Genomic DNA, 19,913 nt, shown 5'->3' on the forward strand with positions numbered 1-19,913 from the left:
GCCTATACTTGTACTCACATAATACATATTTAGCCATAACTCACAAAAATTTGCCGTAAATCTATTAGGTTCTTCATAAGTTGAATTATATAAACGAGGTTATTGGACAATAAACTTGAAACACATTGTACATTCTTATATATTTTTATGTTATTAGTATTTGTAATACTAAATAATAGGGGGCATCAGAAACTTAAACACTTTTAAAAATCTTGAATAACTCAATATGTTGTTCTAGTTCTTATTAGTCGAATAAACACAGTTTGGTTTAACGGTAAAATATTATTAAATTTTTTTTTTATCGTGATTGTATGAAACACATAAATTTTAATTAAGCAAAATGTTCAATTTCAAAAGTGTCAACTCAATTTTATTTGCTAGCCCTAACCTCTTCTCTCTTATTACATTTATTTAGGTTAATTAAATTATAACAAAATCAAGATCATTAATTAAGATAGGACCATTTAAACAAATTATAAGAATATTATGCATGACAAAATGTTTGTTGACTTGGTTGTTGTCTTTTTTGTTTCATTCAAAAAGTGAACCAAATTTTTTTCTTTTGTGTTTTAATAAACATTACAAGTAAAGTTTGTATTTTTCACTTTCATTCTGTGACTGCATTGCTTTGATAAGTAAAAAATTCGAGACGAATAATTTTTAATTAAATAATTTTTATTTAAATAAGTACTGACGAATAATTTTTTGTTGATTGGTCATGTTGATATTCACAATAAAATTGGTGTGTCTTTTATGAGGTTCTCTTAATTTCATTTTGACTGAGTTATTAATTTAATAGAAAAGATACTTACTAGTTTGCTCTTCTATATATCCTACCTGGCACAACATTTTTATGTTCAATTGTAGTGTTTGTATATTGTAGATTTAAAGCGAAATCTTTACAATGGTAAGGTGAAAGTTCCATAGTTAAAATTATTGAATTTTTAAAATACAATTGTATCATATCATAAATTTATGTATACAGGGTGATTTGGCAACAAATTAGGAGATATATACCATTGCGTAGAGAGTCAAAAATGAGTAAAATTTTTGTTCAGAATGTAGTGTTAAATCGAATCCGCTCCCGAGCTAGACAGGTTTTAAGAATATTTTGCAACATTTTAACATGTCCAAGTTTTTCTTGGCTTATAATAAAAATCTTAAAAATCAGTTTTTTATCAAAATTACGGTTCTTCAAAATGTCAACCGCTTTTTAGAGTAACTATATTGTGATGAAAAATTAATAAGAGTTTAATAATTAGAGCAACTAAAATCGATAGAAATCGAAAATAGTGGCAATTTTCTACATTTGATTAGAGCCTTCGCACACATGACATAGAAATGGTTTCTTTGCTATGTGTCTTCTGCACAATAAAAGACGTTTTAACGTTAAATGACTTAAATTAAACCTTAGGTACCTGGGCAAAATTCTGTAAAATGGAATTGGGAAATTTCAAAAAATTTCATGAGGAGTTATTGTCGGGTCAAAGAAAAAAGACAAAACGTAAAAGACGAGAAAAATTGGAATTTTTCTTAAGTTCTAATACTTGTAAAACAACAAATAATTAGCTATTTTTTTAAGCGGATGCCCTCAAACTGTTGCCCTTCAAAAATTGTTAATTGCTTTAAGTTTCTATTTATTTCGAAACGGAAATTATAAGCAGAAAAACTAAGGTATGTTAAAATTTTTTTAAAATTCCTGTAGCTTCGAAACGGTTATGGTCTAACACTATGTTACGCACAAAAAATTTACACATTTTCGACTCTTAACCTTTATGATATACGGTTCCTAACCTGCTGAATCACTTTGTGTATAATAATTTCCTTGTATAGCAAGTTACAAATAACATTATGTATAATAAGGCGATTACTATTCTTATTTAAGCATCTGGCTATATGAGAACTTGTTGATTTGTCCGAGAGGGGATTTTTATTCTTAATAAAAAAAAAAAAATAGAACGAAAAATAATGAACAATAATTGTGACAGAAACAGGAATATTTTTGAGGAACACTTGTTTTTTTTTTCTAATTCAAGCGTAAAATAAAAAAATATTCAATGCTATTAATAAAATTTATTATCCGAATAAAGAAATAAACTCCATATTTAAAACAGCCATTTTGTAGTTTTAGAATACAGCATGTTCGCACTTGGCAGTACTTTTGCCATATTATGGAAAAATATTTTAACATTTTTTTCATTTTATTATTTAGTTTATCGGGTGATTAAATTTTTAAAATTTTGAAAAGATATAAATGGAAAAATAAGAAAAGATTTGAAAATATCCTCAAACGTTACATATAAATGGAAACGTAACGTATTGTAAAATCAATCGATTGTCTGTTTTGATATAGGAAAAAGTGAAATGAGTAAAAATAACACAAGGTTATTTAAAAGTCATTTGAATTGAGATATTCTAAAATTAACTTTTAATAAAAGTTGTCCTTTAAAAAAAAAGAATAAAGGTGAAAATCCTTTTTTACGTGAACATTATATGTGCTTAGATAATAATCACAAAATAAGTAGGTGTACTTGGATTCTGTTCCTTCACATTCAATAACAGATTTACGTTCGATATTTGTATATGAAATTTTTATTCAAAAATGTTTGAGAAGTGTGACTAACACAATTACATTATACTTACAAAAAATTATCGAAAAAGCTGCTGCTCGTGTGTCTATTCAAATTATTAAAAATTATCGTAAATTTGAACTGAACGTATGAAAAAAGATCCCTAAAGGATAATTTAGTACGAAATCTGAAAGCTATTGCCTTTTTTTCACCCATCTTGAAAAAGTATAGAAAACTTTAATTAGATAATTTGGTTTGATTCAGGGAATTTGGTATTAGCACATATTTCAGCTGTAGCCATTGTTTTTTTTTTATCATAAAGGGCTGCCATTTTTTGGTATATTACATATTTTAGTTTTCATAATAATGCAACAGGAGAACAATATAGCTGTATAAAGTACAAGGAAGAACGTATACAATTTCGGATTCAAATACAAAATCGTCGGGATTTCACGCACTCTATAAAATGGAAAAATTTTACAATAGAAAATTCGAAAATGGGGATATCAAAAAGAGAAAAAAAATCTCGCATAAAATTTAGGTGCTTCTTCAGTTTTATAAAACATCAGCAATTTAAATATAGTTAGTGTCTCAATATAAACATTGCCAAAAGAAAAGAAGTTGATATTTCTCAAATTAAATTTCAGTGTAATTGGAAAAGTTGTTTGGTCGAAGCCAGTAATATAATGACATTTGATTTTTCTGATAAATGTCCAGTCTCTGATTGACTATTAACAGATTTTGATAGAATCATAAAGTCTCCACAATTTGTAGAACGAAAATTAAACATTATTTTTCTTTTAGCATTTCTTATGTCATAACATAAAGTTATATGAAAACTTCAGTTTTTTTATGTGTTATATAGCGTTTTCAATACATTATTGTGTTCTCAACTCATGCCGTCTTTCGATTTAAGGTAGACATGCTTAAACTGTCATTTAAATTTTGAGTTTATTTTTCAGAATGCCCAAAAAACTTTATTCTTACATGCGTATATTCATATTTAATATTTTTATGTAACTGAGACAGCTATGTTTGTTACTAGATACATATGTATGTACCAATTACACTTCAAAATGTATGTGTGTATAAAATCGAAACAAATCGGAATAAATCACACAAATGCAGAAAATTCAAAGAAATTCCTTTTTCGTTCCTCCAAATCCAACGTAAGAAATGAAAAAACAAAAAATCTTGTGCTTTTCTCCTTTGTAATGTTTTATTTTAACAAAAATGTCAAAAATGAATTTTCTGTCATAAATATGTCAAATGTTGTTACTTTGATAAGTTTTGGATGATACCATTATGAATATTTAATTTATAACAAGAGAAAATATTTTTCGAACGCAATCTTAAAACAAAAGAAAATAAGCAATAAAAATTTATAGCGTAAAAACAGGATGAAAAAGCAATAATTTTCCGTTTATTTTCATACTTATTCATTGAAGTGTTATCCGTTATGCGTATTTTTATTTTTCAAAAGTTCATCAAGCATGTCGTGCACATTTTTTAGTATCATATAAAAAGCAGAAAAGTTTAAAAGAAAATGTTAATATTTTTGATTTTTTAGGCGTTAGTTATAAAGATTTTAAATATTGAAACTAATTTCTGAATTTCCAAATCAAAAAATCCAAAATTAGTTTTGCGATTCGAAATTAGTCTTCTGAGGTTTCTCAGAATAAAAAAAAATTTTTTCTCATATGCGAAAAATCCTACCCAATAATCAACTGGTAACAGAATTAAATTTTCTTCCAATATTTAGGAACATTTTTATTCTTAGAAAATCTTGATTTGCATAATTCCTTCGACCTGGTCCCACATTTATTTAAATCCTAATTGATAAAATTCAAAGAATTTTTCAAAAAATTTAATTCATGTTTAATTATAAAATTTTCGAGTAATTCACTTTGTTTCAACAAAAAGTTACCGTTATTAGCTTAAAAATTTAATTGTTTATTCAATCGAAGTGGAATTTTTGAAAAACTTCCTGAAATCCCATAAACCACCTAAATTTTTTATAAATTTCAGTGATTCAGACGTACTTATGTTTAAATTGTTACATGGATGTTATAACGTAACTCATCTTCTACTCAATAACTCATTGTTTGCAAGTGAGAAGAACTTTTCTAGAATTTATGTATGTATAACATATCTAGGAATGTGAGTGAATATTATTCCAGCTAATTCGAATATTTTATTATCTACTCCGTTAAAAACTGCGCTAAAAACGCACAATAATAATCTTCTCAATTTAAATTCATAAATATTAAAATATTTTTTCAAATTCCTATTATTCAATTTAATATCGGAAAAATATAAACAACTTAATAAAAAACAATTTATTAAAATTCAAAAGCAATAAATTTATTTCTAAATAACTTTTATGGAAATCACAGAAACTATTAATTTTTTTTTGTTCTACTTTTCTTTTCTTTTTTCTTTATTATAAATAAAAATATTTGTTTAAAAATTCCATTTTCATTCTTTCTTTAATATTAATTAAAAAAAAATTCTCATCAGAAATTTTAAGCTTCGGCTTTCATAAAAAATATTAAAACAAAAAACTACTTTCATCGCTTTATTGACACTTTAGTCAAAAGGACGAACAATAGAAAATGTTTTATATTTTGTATTGTTTCTGTTTCCCATTAGTGTATTGTAAGGACTAAGGATTAACAAAATATATTAAAATAAGAATTAAAAGAAAACCCGAATATAGCCGGAAACTTTAAAGTCAAAAACGAAAGCGAAAATTAACAAAAACCATGAATGGAAACAGTGAGAAATTCTAAAAATACACGGAATGAAATCATTAATATCGATAATTTTATTCGATACATTAAAAAAAAACCTAAACAAAAACAAAAAGAAGTAAAAAACTATAAGAAGAAACAAAGCGGAAATAGTGAAAAAAATTGAATCGTGACAATTTTAAATAGCATTTTTCGAGTTTTTCATCACAAAAAAAAATCTGACCAATTGTGAATCAGAAGAGGAAAAGAGAAGGAAATAGGAAAGTAACAAAAAGAAACAAAGAGAATAATTGAAAATAGATAGGAAAAATTGCAATTATCAATCTTTTGGCTTGTAAAATAGCACATTTGCCTTTAACAGTTCGGCTTTAGAGCTTCAAACTTTGGGCATAAGCAATGAAATCGAAATATTGAAATAGTTTTCCTATTGTCACAACAATTTCCTGAGAACGTTGCCTTTATCATATTGGCTTTTATAGAAGTTCTACAAAAGTAATAAGGTGGAATAAATGTGAAAACAATTTTAAGGGCTAAGAATTTGGATTGGAAAGGGTTTATGGAGAAATTTTGTTTTAGCAAAATAAAACATTCATCAATATTTATTATACATAAGCTGTTAATTTTCGGTTTTTCTATGTAGAAGAAGAATTACCTAAAAAACCTATGGAAAATCTGATTCCGAATAACAGTAAATTAAAGGAGTAAACTAATTTGCTGGAATCAAATTTATAATTTCTTAATCTTTTTCCGTTTACAAAAATTTACAAACTACTTTTGGTTTGGGCACAGTGGTTTGTTAACATGGATTTTAAAGAGTGTTTTAAGTCTTCTAATTTTCTTCTAGAGAAGTAATGTCTTTAATGTTTATTGTTGTATACAGACGGACCATAGAGAAAAAATAATATGCACATATTTTTCAGAATTTTTTGAAAATGTGCTAAAAACAAAAGTTTGTTCTTCATTTCTTTTTTATGTTTTGATTTTTATCAGAAAGGTCAAAATCGATTTTTTTTTTTGTAGTTTTCTATACTGTCAATCAGATTTTTATGTGAAGTTGTTTTTCTTTTTTGTCAATTCATATTAGATTCAAAGGATCATTTATTTGTAGGACATTACCATCACAATTCAAATAATATATAGGACTATAACATAATCAGTAAAAGTGGAAATCAATAATGAAATCTGTTCTTATACAAACTCATAAACATTTTATTTGTGTATATGGCTTCTTACGAATATAAATGTACATAAATATTATTATGTGTATGTATGTAAGTATATTTAAGTGAATTCAGTGATACAATTTGTTATTGTCGGTTAGTCTGTTTTTCATTATGTTCTACTAACGTTTGTTGAAATAGTGACGAAATGTTTCATTTTATTGAGAGTGTATTTACAAAAAATTAAATAATAGTACACATTGAAATATGGTTACATGAGTAGTTGTGTGTATAATTTGCATGTAAGTAAGAACTCTGGTATTTTGATAGTTTGAGACAGTAAAAAGTAATTTTTTGTATAAAATGTAAAAATTGTATGTAATATTTAGTTATGGTAAGGCGTCCAGAATGGGTACTTGATCCAAAACTTCTAATAATTATTAATTTACTAATTTGGTAGCACTAATTGTTATAATAAGGGGAATATTGTGTAATATAATATAGTTTATAGTGTTATAACACATGTTTTTTAAGAACAGTTTACAAATTTCTATACCATTTAAGGAAAAAATCTGCAATTTTTTTAATAAATAGAATCTAGTAAATACATCTTGTAAATACCTTGGATTAACGAAATTTCCAATTTGATAACATTTGTCCCACACGACAAATATTTCGGTATTAACGCGAACTTTGTACAACTAATAATGCTAAACTAGAAATTTGTGATTGATTTGTAAAATATTGACTTTTATGCCCACCTATTGTAACATAATCTTAATATTAAAGAATGTTCCGAAAGCAGATTCTTGTTACTTTGTTAAATATTATTTTATAGGTATTCTAATTATAATAGGCATAGGGTTTGGATATTGCTCACGAATAGGGTTTGGATATTGTTTTCATTTATGAATTGAACAGTGACTTATCCTTTAGATGAAGCAAATTCCAAAAACAATTTTTAGACTGAAGAATTTTTCTCCAAATTTTACAATTTTCACATTATGTTTTATTAATTTTCAACAATGTTAATAATGCAAGAAAAGAAATTTTTTTAAATTTTCAGCATTTGTAAAATGAATAAATTATTCGATTTTATAAAGGTTTTCACAAAAATTTTTAGTCTTAAATACAAAAGCTCTGATTAATTTTTTATTTGAACTTTTTTTTACATTTTTGTATCTATTCATTATTCAAAATTTTGTTTTTTTACTTTAAAAGCAAATTTTGAAATACACGAATAAATTTTTTTTATATGTTTGTAAATTATTGTAGAGTATACCTGAAAAATTTCCAATTACTTTGTTGAAAACTAAAGAAAATTTAAGAAAATAACAATTTTTAACAAAACAAATCTCATCTGAAATGACACACACTGTTAATTTAACAATGAAAATTTCCCCTATATTGTTGTTTATTAAAATATTGTTATAAAACCGTTTTCAGGTTTCCTCCCTAGGGGGCAGTTTTCAATTTTGTTGTCAGGAAGAATTTGTCTTTCTCTTGTTTCTTCTGATATCTTGAAAACTATAAGCATGCTTCAAAGTTAAATAAATCCTTTTATTTAACTTAAAAAAATATAACACAAAATTATTTTCAATAATAGATTCTCAAATTTAAATTGTGAATTTAAAAAATAAGCCCATTTATACAAATTAATAGTGGAACTTATTTCGAACCACGACACTCAAACTATGTGATACTGACATAGAAGTCGTTTTTTCTGTAGCAGTCATAAATAATTTCACTGTTTTTTTTTCATTGTCAAAAAGTTAGTATGCCATAATTTTCGACCTTAACTAGCTTACCACTACTTTGAGAATCGTATAATTTTTTTCAATATAAAAATTAGAACTAAATCCGATCCAGTTAAGTGATCCGATTTTAGGAATAAACTGACTAACTGAATAAACTGTCATATGAAGTCCAAGGTAGTATATACGAGTACGGACTTGAATGAAGTTTGTTTAAATATTGGAAAAGGTATATGAACTAATCGAACGTAGCCAATTGCTAACACCAGTTGTTTACCGAATATGCTAAAAAAATTATAAAAAAAAATTTCTATTAATATTTTTTTGAAGAGTTCTCGTATAAAGGAAATTATAAAATTATTGAGGACAACACCAAAAATTACAAAACGATTACAAAAGAATTTCATTTTGTTTTTTTGTGTTATGAAAAGTCTACATTTTTAGTGTATAGGTGGCAAATGCCTATATTTAGGTCGACAGAAACACAACGAAAAATGAAAAATAAAGGCAATAAGAACAAAACAAAAGGCAAGAAAAAATTTCAAGGATTTTTACAAAACTTTTTCTTTATTCTTCTTTTTCCATCTCTTCCTTTTGTATTTTTCACAAATAAATTGTTGTTTTCATTTTGTTATTCTCTTTTACTTTTTTCAATTCCGAATAAAGTGAAAGACTTTACCGTTTTCGGTTTTGTTTTAGAATTGCGAATGAGGTATAAGTTTTTTTCTTTTGTGAGCAGGGAAGAGTTGCTACATAATTTATAAAATTCTAAAATTGATTTTTGAAAGCAAAAGAAAGAGAAAGAGAAAAGTTAAAAAGTGAGTAAAATTTTATGCGTTTAGTTGATCTTGGTTGTTTGGAAAATATTCTTCTTCTGACAGCTTTAAATTTTTAGTTTGTGTGTTTTCACTTTAACCAAATTATGTATAAAACTTTCTATGTGGTAGGATTTTATTAAAAATGGGTTCTAAATAAATATGGTTGAATATGGCTGCAAAAGAAAAATGAGAAGTACCATTATTTTTAATGTCTGTCTTATTGCGGTTCATAAAAATCAAGTACAAAATACAGACAAAAACAAAATACGAGTTTTTGAACCATTCCTGAAATAATACACTAAAATATACTTTTAGCATTTAGAAAAATTTAACGTAGAAAAATAACTTTTTTATCTCGGTAACGTTCTCTTTAGATGTAGACTAGTTTTCTTTCTAAAAATACTGTCATTGCCTCTCACATAGGGTATATTGCTTTGAGAATTTTATTATAAACAAACGGTGGTTTTTGAAAACAATAGTAAGTATACTCTCCACAGAAGTGAGGAACTAGTTGTTCATATTCCCATACGTGATTTCTGAAAAGGGAGAATCAAAGAACATATTATTGCTTGAATTTAGTTCGCCAATAAATAGCTTGTATGTGGAAATCTAATACATTAGGAATACAATAAAAATGAATTGGGTTTATTATCGTATAAAAAATCTTTTAAAGTCTTTAAGTCTTTAAATCATTCTTTATGTTAAAAAGTATGTTTGTTCAGATACGAACCTTAATGTCAAGATTATAGTAAAACCAAAGAAAATGGAAAATGATTTATGATTTGGTTTAAGAAGAAAATGCTCATGTAAAAGATAAGAAAAAGGTTTTATTTAAAAGAATATCATTGAAAATTTTGATCAGATGAAATTGAGTCAAAAGTTAATCAAGATGGATTGACATATTTTAGGATTCTCTGATTGGAATTTATCTGAAATATGCAACTTAGAAGTATACTTTTCATATATGATCTAAATCAAAGTAACATTCTGTTTAATAAGTGCGCTGCTAAGTTTAGTGTTGTATCGCTGCACATTTTAGTTCCGTAGAACAATTCGCTTCGTCGTTTTATACTAATCAATATTTTGAAACTTATTTTACTCGCAAAACTAATAACAAAATTAAACTTTTTTTTTAAAGGGAATGGTGAACATTTTTTTTATCAGTACCAAATATATATATGAGAAATTTCTTTTTACGATTGTTGCTCCCTTAATTCTGGTACTGCTCATAGTTCTTACTCAATTATTAGCGAATTCAAGTAAAAAATTGAAAATTTATTTCTTGCGTTAGCAACTCCATAAAAATTTACAGTTTTGTTCTATAAAATTAATAAAATTTTGTGTTGACGACCATTTATAGCTCTTAAAAATTTCATTTCTTCCTTATAAGGATTTTAGTTCTTGGCGCAGTAAAAATTAAGATTGATATTATAGTATTCAATATTTACGATATGGAACACCCATTAAAATTTTATCTTTGAATTTTTGTTTAAAAATTTTTAGAAGATAAACTCTCGTATTTTAGAATAATAGACTCAATTGTTCTGATCGCTTAAATTTATTTAAACAAACCTAATGGTTTTTATCTCTCTCATTCTCATTATAGACTGAATTTCTATTCTAATTTAGTTCACAATTTTTTCTACGTATTCCTTATGTATTTTTATATTTTTTTTTCCTCTTCTTCTTCTATTTTCCAATAAATTTCAAAACTTGTAAAAAAGTAATGAAATTTCTTTTTACATAGTTAAACACCTGTGTCGTCTGATTGTTATTTTTTACCTTCACTATAACTTCAAGTTTTACAATATTCATGTTCTTTCATGGAGATTGTCTTTTGCCGCTGTTTCCTTAAAAGAGAAAAGCACAAAACAAAAAAGAAAAAAAAAAGAAAATGTTTGCACGTTTTTCAAATTTTCCACCATTTTTCGTTTTGTGTTTTTTCTTTTTGTTTTTCGTAAATTTTTGTACTTTCCTTTTCATTACCCAAGCTTTTCTTGTGTTCTGTACATAAGTATAGCAGTAAATTAAAAAACACAATTCATTGTTCTCTAATTTTCTGTCTAACTAATCTAACTGTTAACCTTTTTCCCTCTATTTTAAGTACTTGTACTCTTTTGTTTTCGTTTTTTTTATTAAACCATTATCATTAACTTTAACAACTACCAAAACAAAATAAAACAAGTACAATAATAAAATGCCTCCCTCTAATAACAACATAATTTCGAAAGGAGAAACGTAATGAAATATTGAAAATAATAATATGTATGTGACGGGAGTTTATGTAGGTTAAAAAGTTTTATTATATTGTGGAGCCTGAAAAACTTGTTTCGGTTTATATACGGGGAATTAATTTTCTTCTTTTTCTTAGTATATAAAAATCTAACCTTCTATTTTTCATATTGTTCTAAATATACACTGTTTTGTAAACGTACAAATGCAAATGTGATTTAGCCAAAGAGGGCCCAACGTAATACAATCTCAAAAATCATCTACCTGAACCAATTAACTTCCTTGGGGAATCTCAAAAGCCGCGCTAAAGACTTCCCCAACAGGTTCTCCAGGCCTAGAATATTAAGCCCCTAAGATACGACCATCTGTTCTGCAGTTGTATGAAGAAATTTCCATTACATAATATTATTAGTGTAATAGGCACATTACTTATAAATTAAACAACCACACGATGTATTAGTAATTCAATGATATAACATACTTATTATATCATATTAATATGTTGTGATTTATTCCAACTTGGTGTGCAAGTTCTTAAAGTGTTAATAAAAAAGATTTTTAGTTTGTTTCGTTTCCTTTCGTACCAAACACTTTTAACCTATTCTTTACTACTATTTACGTTTTCTACTATATGAAAAGTTATGGTACCGTTTAAGTAATTTTCTATTCATAAGGTCATATAACTGCACAGTCATATATGTAATATGTAAAAATTAAACCATAATAATATTGTGTTAATATAAACTCACTCTCACATACATGTGGATGTATATATTTTGATTTTTGATTTTTGCTGTGTATTTTAATTTGTACATAAATTTATAGGTAAATATTTTAGGAGATTAGAAAAGTTTGGATACCTATCACATTGAAATTAAGGATGTAACATTGTACACTTTGATATGACAAAAAGTAACAATAAAAGTTATACAATTTATTACTGCCAACTACAACTTTAAAGTTTACCAAATTTTCTTATACCACAGATTTTTAATTTAGTAACTGTTTACAATGTAAACAATACATACATTGAGATTTAAATAAACAAACCACTACATTCAATATGTAATCGAAATACTTTGTATATACAAAGCTGCTGTTATTGCTAAAATTGATTAATTGATTGTTTATTCACAATTGCAAAGGTGAAATTCTGGAATTCACACAAAGGCGAAATTATGGAGTTTTTGATCACACAAGTCAATTCATTGTTTAACTGAAAAACTATGTACACTGAGTTTGTTATTTTGAATCAAAATGAAGTTGAACAAAGTCTGGTCAAACCAATGCTTTGTATTTCCCTTTAACATTGAAAATATCGCTTTTAAAAACAGTCTATGTATAGCTACCACACTTTAGTTAAAATTATTTTCATTCATATGCGAAACTATTTCTAGGATTGCACATATTTAGGATGAACGATTTATGCAGTCTTTGAAATAAAGCAAAAATAAATTAAAAGAGAGGTTAACATAATGCTCAATTTTAAGGGTTAATTGTGTGAGTTGAGAAAAATAATTATATTTTTTAATGGCATGGAATTTAACGTTAGCTTTCTGCGTTTATAGAAATTTGAAAAAGCTTGCGGTTTCAGAAGTATAAGGTGTCACAAATTCAATGTTTACAAATTTCAGGGAGCGATAACTTGAGAGGGGGTGGAGATGGAAAAAAATTTTCTTCTAACGAAATGAAATATTTATTAGTGTCTAACAGCTGTTTTCTACGATTTCAGACTTTTGCAACTTGTGGTATAGAAAAAAAACGACATCAAAAATTTAGAAAAAACGGATTTTAGATAACGGTCATTTTGTTTTTTTAAAGTTTAACTATAGTCTGCCACGATAGGAGAAGCAAGCCACTACCTTTCCGCGTTTGCAAAACTTGAGAAATGCTTAAAGAATTAAAGCTAAAGATTTTCCTTTTGCAGCACTGCTATAAAGTGCGGGGTCTAGTAAGTGCGTTTTTTGAACCGAATACTTTTATTGAAAACGGTTATTATAATTACAGTTTTTCTTTCTGAGAATTCTGCGAATATTGTAAAATCAATTCTCTTGCTGATACCGGTAGTTCAATAATGAATCTACCAAAAATCAAATTTCAATATTATTTACTTAAAAACAGTTTAATCAATAAAATACTCACAAAAAAATTTATTATGAGAATTTGAAAATAACCCATTATTTTAAGTTTAATTAAAATTATTTATTTTTCATTTATTTTAAAGATTTTATAATTTTCCCAAAAAAAATAATTAAACTTTATTTTATAATTTTAAAAATAAATAAAAAAATTGTTGATTTCTCTTTTAATTCTACCAGAAATTTTATATTGTATGTCAAGAGCTGGTACCACTTTAAAAATGTCAAGTATCTACCAAGAAAAAACCAAAACGTATTAAAAAAAAAAAACAAAAGGAGCACAAAAACTTGGAAATTTTATTATGAAAAGAAGACGAAAAGAATTTCATTGTTTTACAAAATCAATAAATAGTTTTGATTGAATTTCTAAATTTGCAAAAGTTTAATTAATATTAAGGATTTTTTGTTGATTGCAACCAAACTTCTATTGTTGTATTATAATTTTCGTGTATTGTTTGGCATGTATGCATACTTTTAAATTAAAATTGTTAAAATTTTTTATTTAAAACAAAATTCGTAAAATAAATTACAAATCCATAGTTAAACAAATTTTCAATTTCGAAAAGAATTGCTTTATTTAAAAATTTTTCATTTTTAATTCTTATTTAAATAATTTGAAATATTTACCTAAAGATTTTTAGTAAAGTTTTATAAATGTGATTTTTATTTTATAAATTCAGTGAAGCCTTCTATTTTAAGTGGAAAACAAATGAATTGTTGCCATTTAAAATTATATAATGTCGAGTTTTGTTGATTGTAAACTTATAACAATTTATTTAATACAGAAGGCATTGCATATACGGTATACAATTATTAATAACATGCAATACTTATTGTGTGATTAATTAATGCACAAATAATGTACTATAATTATATAGATTCAATTCTACTTTTTAATTCTAAAATATTAAGTAATGCTGTTAAAACGATTGCGTGTATGCGAATAAAATGCTAATATTCACGCAATCAAACATTGCTTTGCATACATTTTGTTTAATTTGATGAAAATTGTTTGAGACAAATTTGATGTGTAACTGTCCTGGGATAGTATAGCGAAATAGCAAAACTGAATGCTATAGAATTCTCAATAAAAAAGTGTTTATTAGTTTCAATCTTTCCGTTTGCTCGTATTAAAATAGGAAGCTGGTACTGCACATATAAATAGATCTTAACTAGAAACTCAATTCAGTAGAAGAAAATTTTGTACCTATCTTACCACTCTAAAAGTTGTGCCCCTAAAAATGTCCTAAAAATGCAATTTGTCCACTATTTATTTTGCAGAAATTTTTAAATTCTACAAACGCAGAAAAGTAGGGGTTTGCCATGGCATAGCATAATTGAATTTTAAAAAAACAAAATGGTTTTTTTCTTAGTTTTGATATTGTTTCTCTTCAAGACAGCAACAAATAGAAGCCTGAAATTTTGCCACCCCGACTTCCTCTCAAATTATCGTCCTTCAAAATTTGTAAAATTTAAATTTTCAGCTTCTCATGTTCCCAAAACTGCATGCTTTTCCGAATTTCTATAAATGTAAAAAGTACAGCAAATGCCATGCCTTTAAAAAATATAATTATTTTTCTTAACTCACGCAATAAACACTTACGCCTCTTTAAATTTTTTTTTGCCTTTTCCTTAATATATGCAATCTTTTAAAAAGTTTTAGTGTATGAATAAATGTACTTTAAATAATATAATAAATTATTTTTAATAATTTAGTATATTAATTGGTATGACCCAACTTTACTTTAAACTTTACAATTCTAACTGAATTCTAACAGAACCTGAAATATTTAATTAAAGAATGCATGAATTTTTAAGGTTTTTTTTGCTTCACAAAACAAATTTCGTTTAATATTTTTCACAACTCGAGGTGTGTATTTGCAAATACATCGACTCTTCTATATTTAATATGATTCCACATTTAAAGGACTCCTTTCGAATATTTGGTTTTATTGTTGGTTCTTTTTGAAATAAAACAAATCTAAAATTATCTTTTCTATTAAATTCTAGATCTTATATTTTTATTTTGCTTCAAAATACAAGAACAAAAATAAAAAAAATAAAAATGTTATCTGCAAAATTTTAATTATTTTTTTCTTAATAAAATATTTTTACAGAGAGTTATAAATAAAAAATCCTTTTACCTATATCTGCTTCATAAAATTCTTTATTAAGTTCAATGTTTATTTTAAGAATTTATTAACTATTTCATGTCAATGGTAGCAAACGATAAAAATCTTAAAAAATAATTGATATGAGAATTTTTATTTATAGGACAAAGTATAGAAAATTACAAAATTTTTTGATTTAAATTTCTAAAATCAATTGAAGGAATAATAATTTTTAAGGACTTTTATGTTTTCATTTCGAAATTGCGAAGTTTGTTAAACTTACTATGCGTACATAAAATTATATATATATATGCAAAACTTATAAGAAAAGCTTACCGTTTTGCAGGCTAAGTGATAATTTATGTAATTGATAAAAAAGTTTCCGAATACAACTTTGCTCTAGCTTCAACAGCTTTGAAGCTATTCGTCGAATAAATCCGATTTTTTTTAACCTACCAAAACTACCCGCACTTCTTCTTCTTCTTCTTCTTCATGACCTTTTCCCTTATTTGGGGTCGGCCCTCCTTGATCTGAGGCGCCAAGAACTCCTGTCTTGGGTTGTCTCCGCGTTCAATCCTGCTTTACTCATATCTTTGTTGATTGTGCCAAGCCATGTTGATGGTGGCCTACCTGGTCCTCTCTTAGGTATTGGCAAGTTAAGTGCTTTTCTAACAGGGTGCTCCTCGTCTCTACGCATGACGTGACCATACCATCTCAGTCGTTTTTCGGCTAATTTTTCTTTAATGTCGGCTACCTTAAATGTGCCTCTGAGATACTCATTTCTTATTTTATCAAATTTCGTCACGCCCGCGGACCACCTTAACATTCGCATTTCGGCGACATGTAATTTTTGTTCGTGTTTCTTATTTGCCGCCCAACACTCTGTTCCATACATAAGAGCCGGTCTAACTGCCGTCTTATAAATTTTTCCTTTTAATTTGACTGGAAACTTTTTGTCGCATAAGACTCCTGTTAGCGACCTCCACTTTAGCCAGCCAGCATTTACACGACTTGTGACGTCATCATCGATTTTGCCTTTAGATGTTATAGTTGAACCAAGATATTTGAAAGCATTCGTTATCGGTATTGGTACACTTTTTATTTTAATTGTATTCGTCGGGCCTATAAAAGATTCGTTCGAGAATGACAAGTGCATATATTCTGTTTTCGTTCGACTTATTTTTAGACCATTCTTTTCCAGCGCGTCAGCCCACTGCTCGACTTTGGTTTGCAGCCCTTCCAGAGATTCGGCAATAATTGCAATATCGTCGGCATATATTATTGTCCATGGTAACGGGTCCTGGATATTTCTGGCAAGATAATCCAAAGCGGTGATAAAAAGAAGTGGACTTAAAGCTGATCCTTGGTGGACGCCAACACCCACCCCGAATTTTTCCGACAAGCCGCTCCCGCTCTTCACCTGCGTTGTTGTGTTTGCATACATGTCCTTGATTATCTCAATGTAATGTTCAGGAACCCTATGATAACGAAGGGCTTGCCATATAATTTCTCTGGGTAATCGGTCGAAGGCTTTCTCCAAGTCCATAAATACAACATGTAGATCTTCTTTTCTCGATTTAAATTTTTCTATGACAATTCTCATCGTTTGTATTGCGTCAGTAGTTGAACTATTTTTTACAAAACCAAATTGATTGCTGCTAATCCTTATAATTGATCTCAATCTGCTCTCAACAACTCTTTCCCAGATTTTTAAAGTATGCGATGTCAACTTTATGCCTCTGTAATTTTCACACTGTTGCACGTTGCCCTTGTTTTTATATAAAGGCACAAGGAAACTATTTCTCCAATCAGCTGGTATTTTGTCGCCTTTTATTAATTTGCTGAAGATGTGCTGAAGTAATACTTTCCCCTGAGAGCCCATTCTTTTCCAAAGATCAGATGGAATATTGTCCGGACCTACCGCCTTATTATTTTTCATACTTTTGAGGGCCATTTCTATTTCCTCGGTAGCTACCATATTTAACGGTCCGTACCATATTTAACGGTCGCGATTTTATAAATTTGGTTTTGCCCTTCAGGTGTTTCCAGATTTTCATAGAACTTTTGATACGCGTTGTTTCTAGCAATGGCAACGGTCCTTTTCGCAATTTTACAAGTTTGTTTGTAGATAGCATGATTTTCATATGTTGGCCCTTTTTTCCACTGTTTAAAAGCGATTTTCTTTTGTTTAAGCACCTCTTGAACATCGCCGCTCCACCACCAAGTTTCTTTCTTGCCATAGGATTTGCCTTTTGTAGTACCAAGATATTCCCTTGCCAAACGGTTTACCTTATTATGAAATTCTTTCCAGCCATCGTCTAATATAAATTGTGCTGCATTGACTAGACTCTCGCAATTTCGGTTAACTTGTTGAATAAATGCATTTCCCTCATCTTTATATATATTGTTCCACTTTGTTTTCTTCGAGTGATAGTTTACATTTCTTAAGTTCGACGAGTCCACCTCGAAAGTCGCTAGCAAGAGTCTGTGTTGACTAGTAAGAGATTCACCTGGTATGATTTTACAATCCAGAAACTGACGTGCATTTGAAGTTTTACACATAATATAATCTATTTGCGTGCATGAGCCCCCACTACTATACGATATGAGATGCTCATCTTTTTTCTGGAAACAACTATTTATTATTTTCAAATCATGTGCGCTGGCTACGTCAAGGATCCATTCACCCTGCTCATTAATTTGTCCGTAGCCAAAACCTCCGTGGCAAGGGCTATTAGTACCATTTGTTCTACCTATATGACCATTTAGATCACCACACAAAATAATAGCCTCATTTAATGATATCGCCTGCATTGTTTCTTCTAAAGATTCAAAAAATAGTAGCTTTGTTTGACTGTCGCATCCCGTTTGAGGAGCATATGCACTCATAATATTATATATCTTATTTTCTATGACCATTTTGACGTACATGAGCCTGTCACTTATGCGCTTAACTTCAATAATCTTATCACACATGTTTTCGTTGAGTACTATTCCAATACCATTTTTTGCGTTGAAACCGTTGTACAATACTGTATAACCTTCACCAATTTTTCGTGCTTTTGCACCTTTCCATTTCAACTCCTGAATACAGCATATATCTATATTTCTTCTTTTTAGTATCTCAGCAAGTTCCTTGCTTCGTCCTGTAAGACTGCCAATGTTCCATGTTCCGATTCTGATTTTGATTTTTGCTTTTACTTTCTTAATGCTTGGATTGTTTACTTTTCTTGGTTCGTCGCTTCTGGGGAACGCCCTAGTGTAATCTTTCCTTCTGTTTGACCTCATTTTCATCATGGAGTTTGTGTTTTTTTCGGCTAAAAATTTTTACGGCCGGTTGCCACCTGACGCCAAGGTAGTAACTTCAAAAGCTGTGGAATAACGCTGCCGCCACCAACGTCACTTCCTATTACAAGATCCTACCTGACCTTGTAACCCTTGATGAACCTTTAAATCACCCATGTTGAAGTAGCTTCATCAAAGCGATCTCCCATTCTCATTTGTTCACTGACTCGAACTACTCCACCGGGGTTGGTTACCCGATCTTTTGTAAGAGTTACTCAGCTTAGCAGGTTGCGCCACGTGAAGGCTGAGAATTGGAATTGAGTAGCAAGAAGCTTGGAGAGTTATCTGGATACCACCCTCTGCGTTACGCTGTGCTACCCCCTTTGCAACCCTAAAACTACCCGCACTCTGGCTACAATTTATCTGGCTACAATTTATGTATTGTTCATACATTAGAACCTCCAAGTGCGAATCGCACTAAATTCAAATACATTTGAAAATATTGAAACAACATTAAGGTATGAATGCATACATATATTGCCCTACATAATTAATTTAATGTAAGAAAGAAGATCTTGAACTAAATCAGGTTGCAATTGCCTTCGATGTTCAATATAGCAAAACTTAAAAACAATGTTGAAATTTGGGACAAATAAGTGATCGGAAAATTGTGTTTTGAGGACTTCGATGGATCGTATAACTTTTAGAAGAACAGTAATTTTTTTTTTTTGACGAATAAATTTTTCAATGAATTCCATTCGCGTTTAAAATTTCAACAGTATTAATTGCTGAATTTGGTGGAAATGTTCAAGCAAAAGCTTATAATATATCTTCATTTACTGTCTTCCATAGTTCATACTAAAATTTCTATTATTCATATAATATGTATAGGCTATAAAGTTTTATGTTAGGAAAGTATTATTGAAATCAAAAATATTATTCTCATAAGGGTCAAAAATTAAAATTATGTCAACATTAATATTATTTTTTTTTAATATTTGTTTAAAACCAAATTTATTTTTATTTTATACAAATATGTATATAAAATAAATATTTATTTTGAATTGGAATAATATTTTAATATTATTTTAT

At 28.0% G+C, this 19,913-nt stretch overlaps 1 protein-coding gene across 1 annotated transcript; it reads right to left on the reverse strand.

Moving 5' to 3' along the window:
* Window positions 1-17,516: 17,516 nt before the first annotated feature.
* On the reverse strand, window positions 17,517-18,824 carry LOC129618940 (craniofacial development protein 2-like). Its single transcript, XM_055533973.1, has one exon. The coding sequence runs from the start codon at window positions 18,822-18,824 to the stop codon at window positions 17,517-17,519; it is 1,308 nt and encodes a 435-aa protein (XP_055389948.1).
* Window positions 18,825-19,913: the final 1,089 nt, after the last annotated feature.

Source organism: Condylostylus longicornis, unplaced genomic scaffold, assembly GCF_029603195.1.
Source record: "Condylostylus longicornis isolate FDR11 unplaced genomic scaffold, ASM2960319v2 ptg000010l, whole genome shotgun sequence".
Lineage (NCBI taxonomy): Eukaryota > Metazoa > Arthropoda > Insecta > Diptera > Dolichopodidae > Condylostylus > Condylostylus longicornis.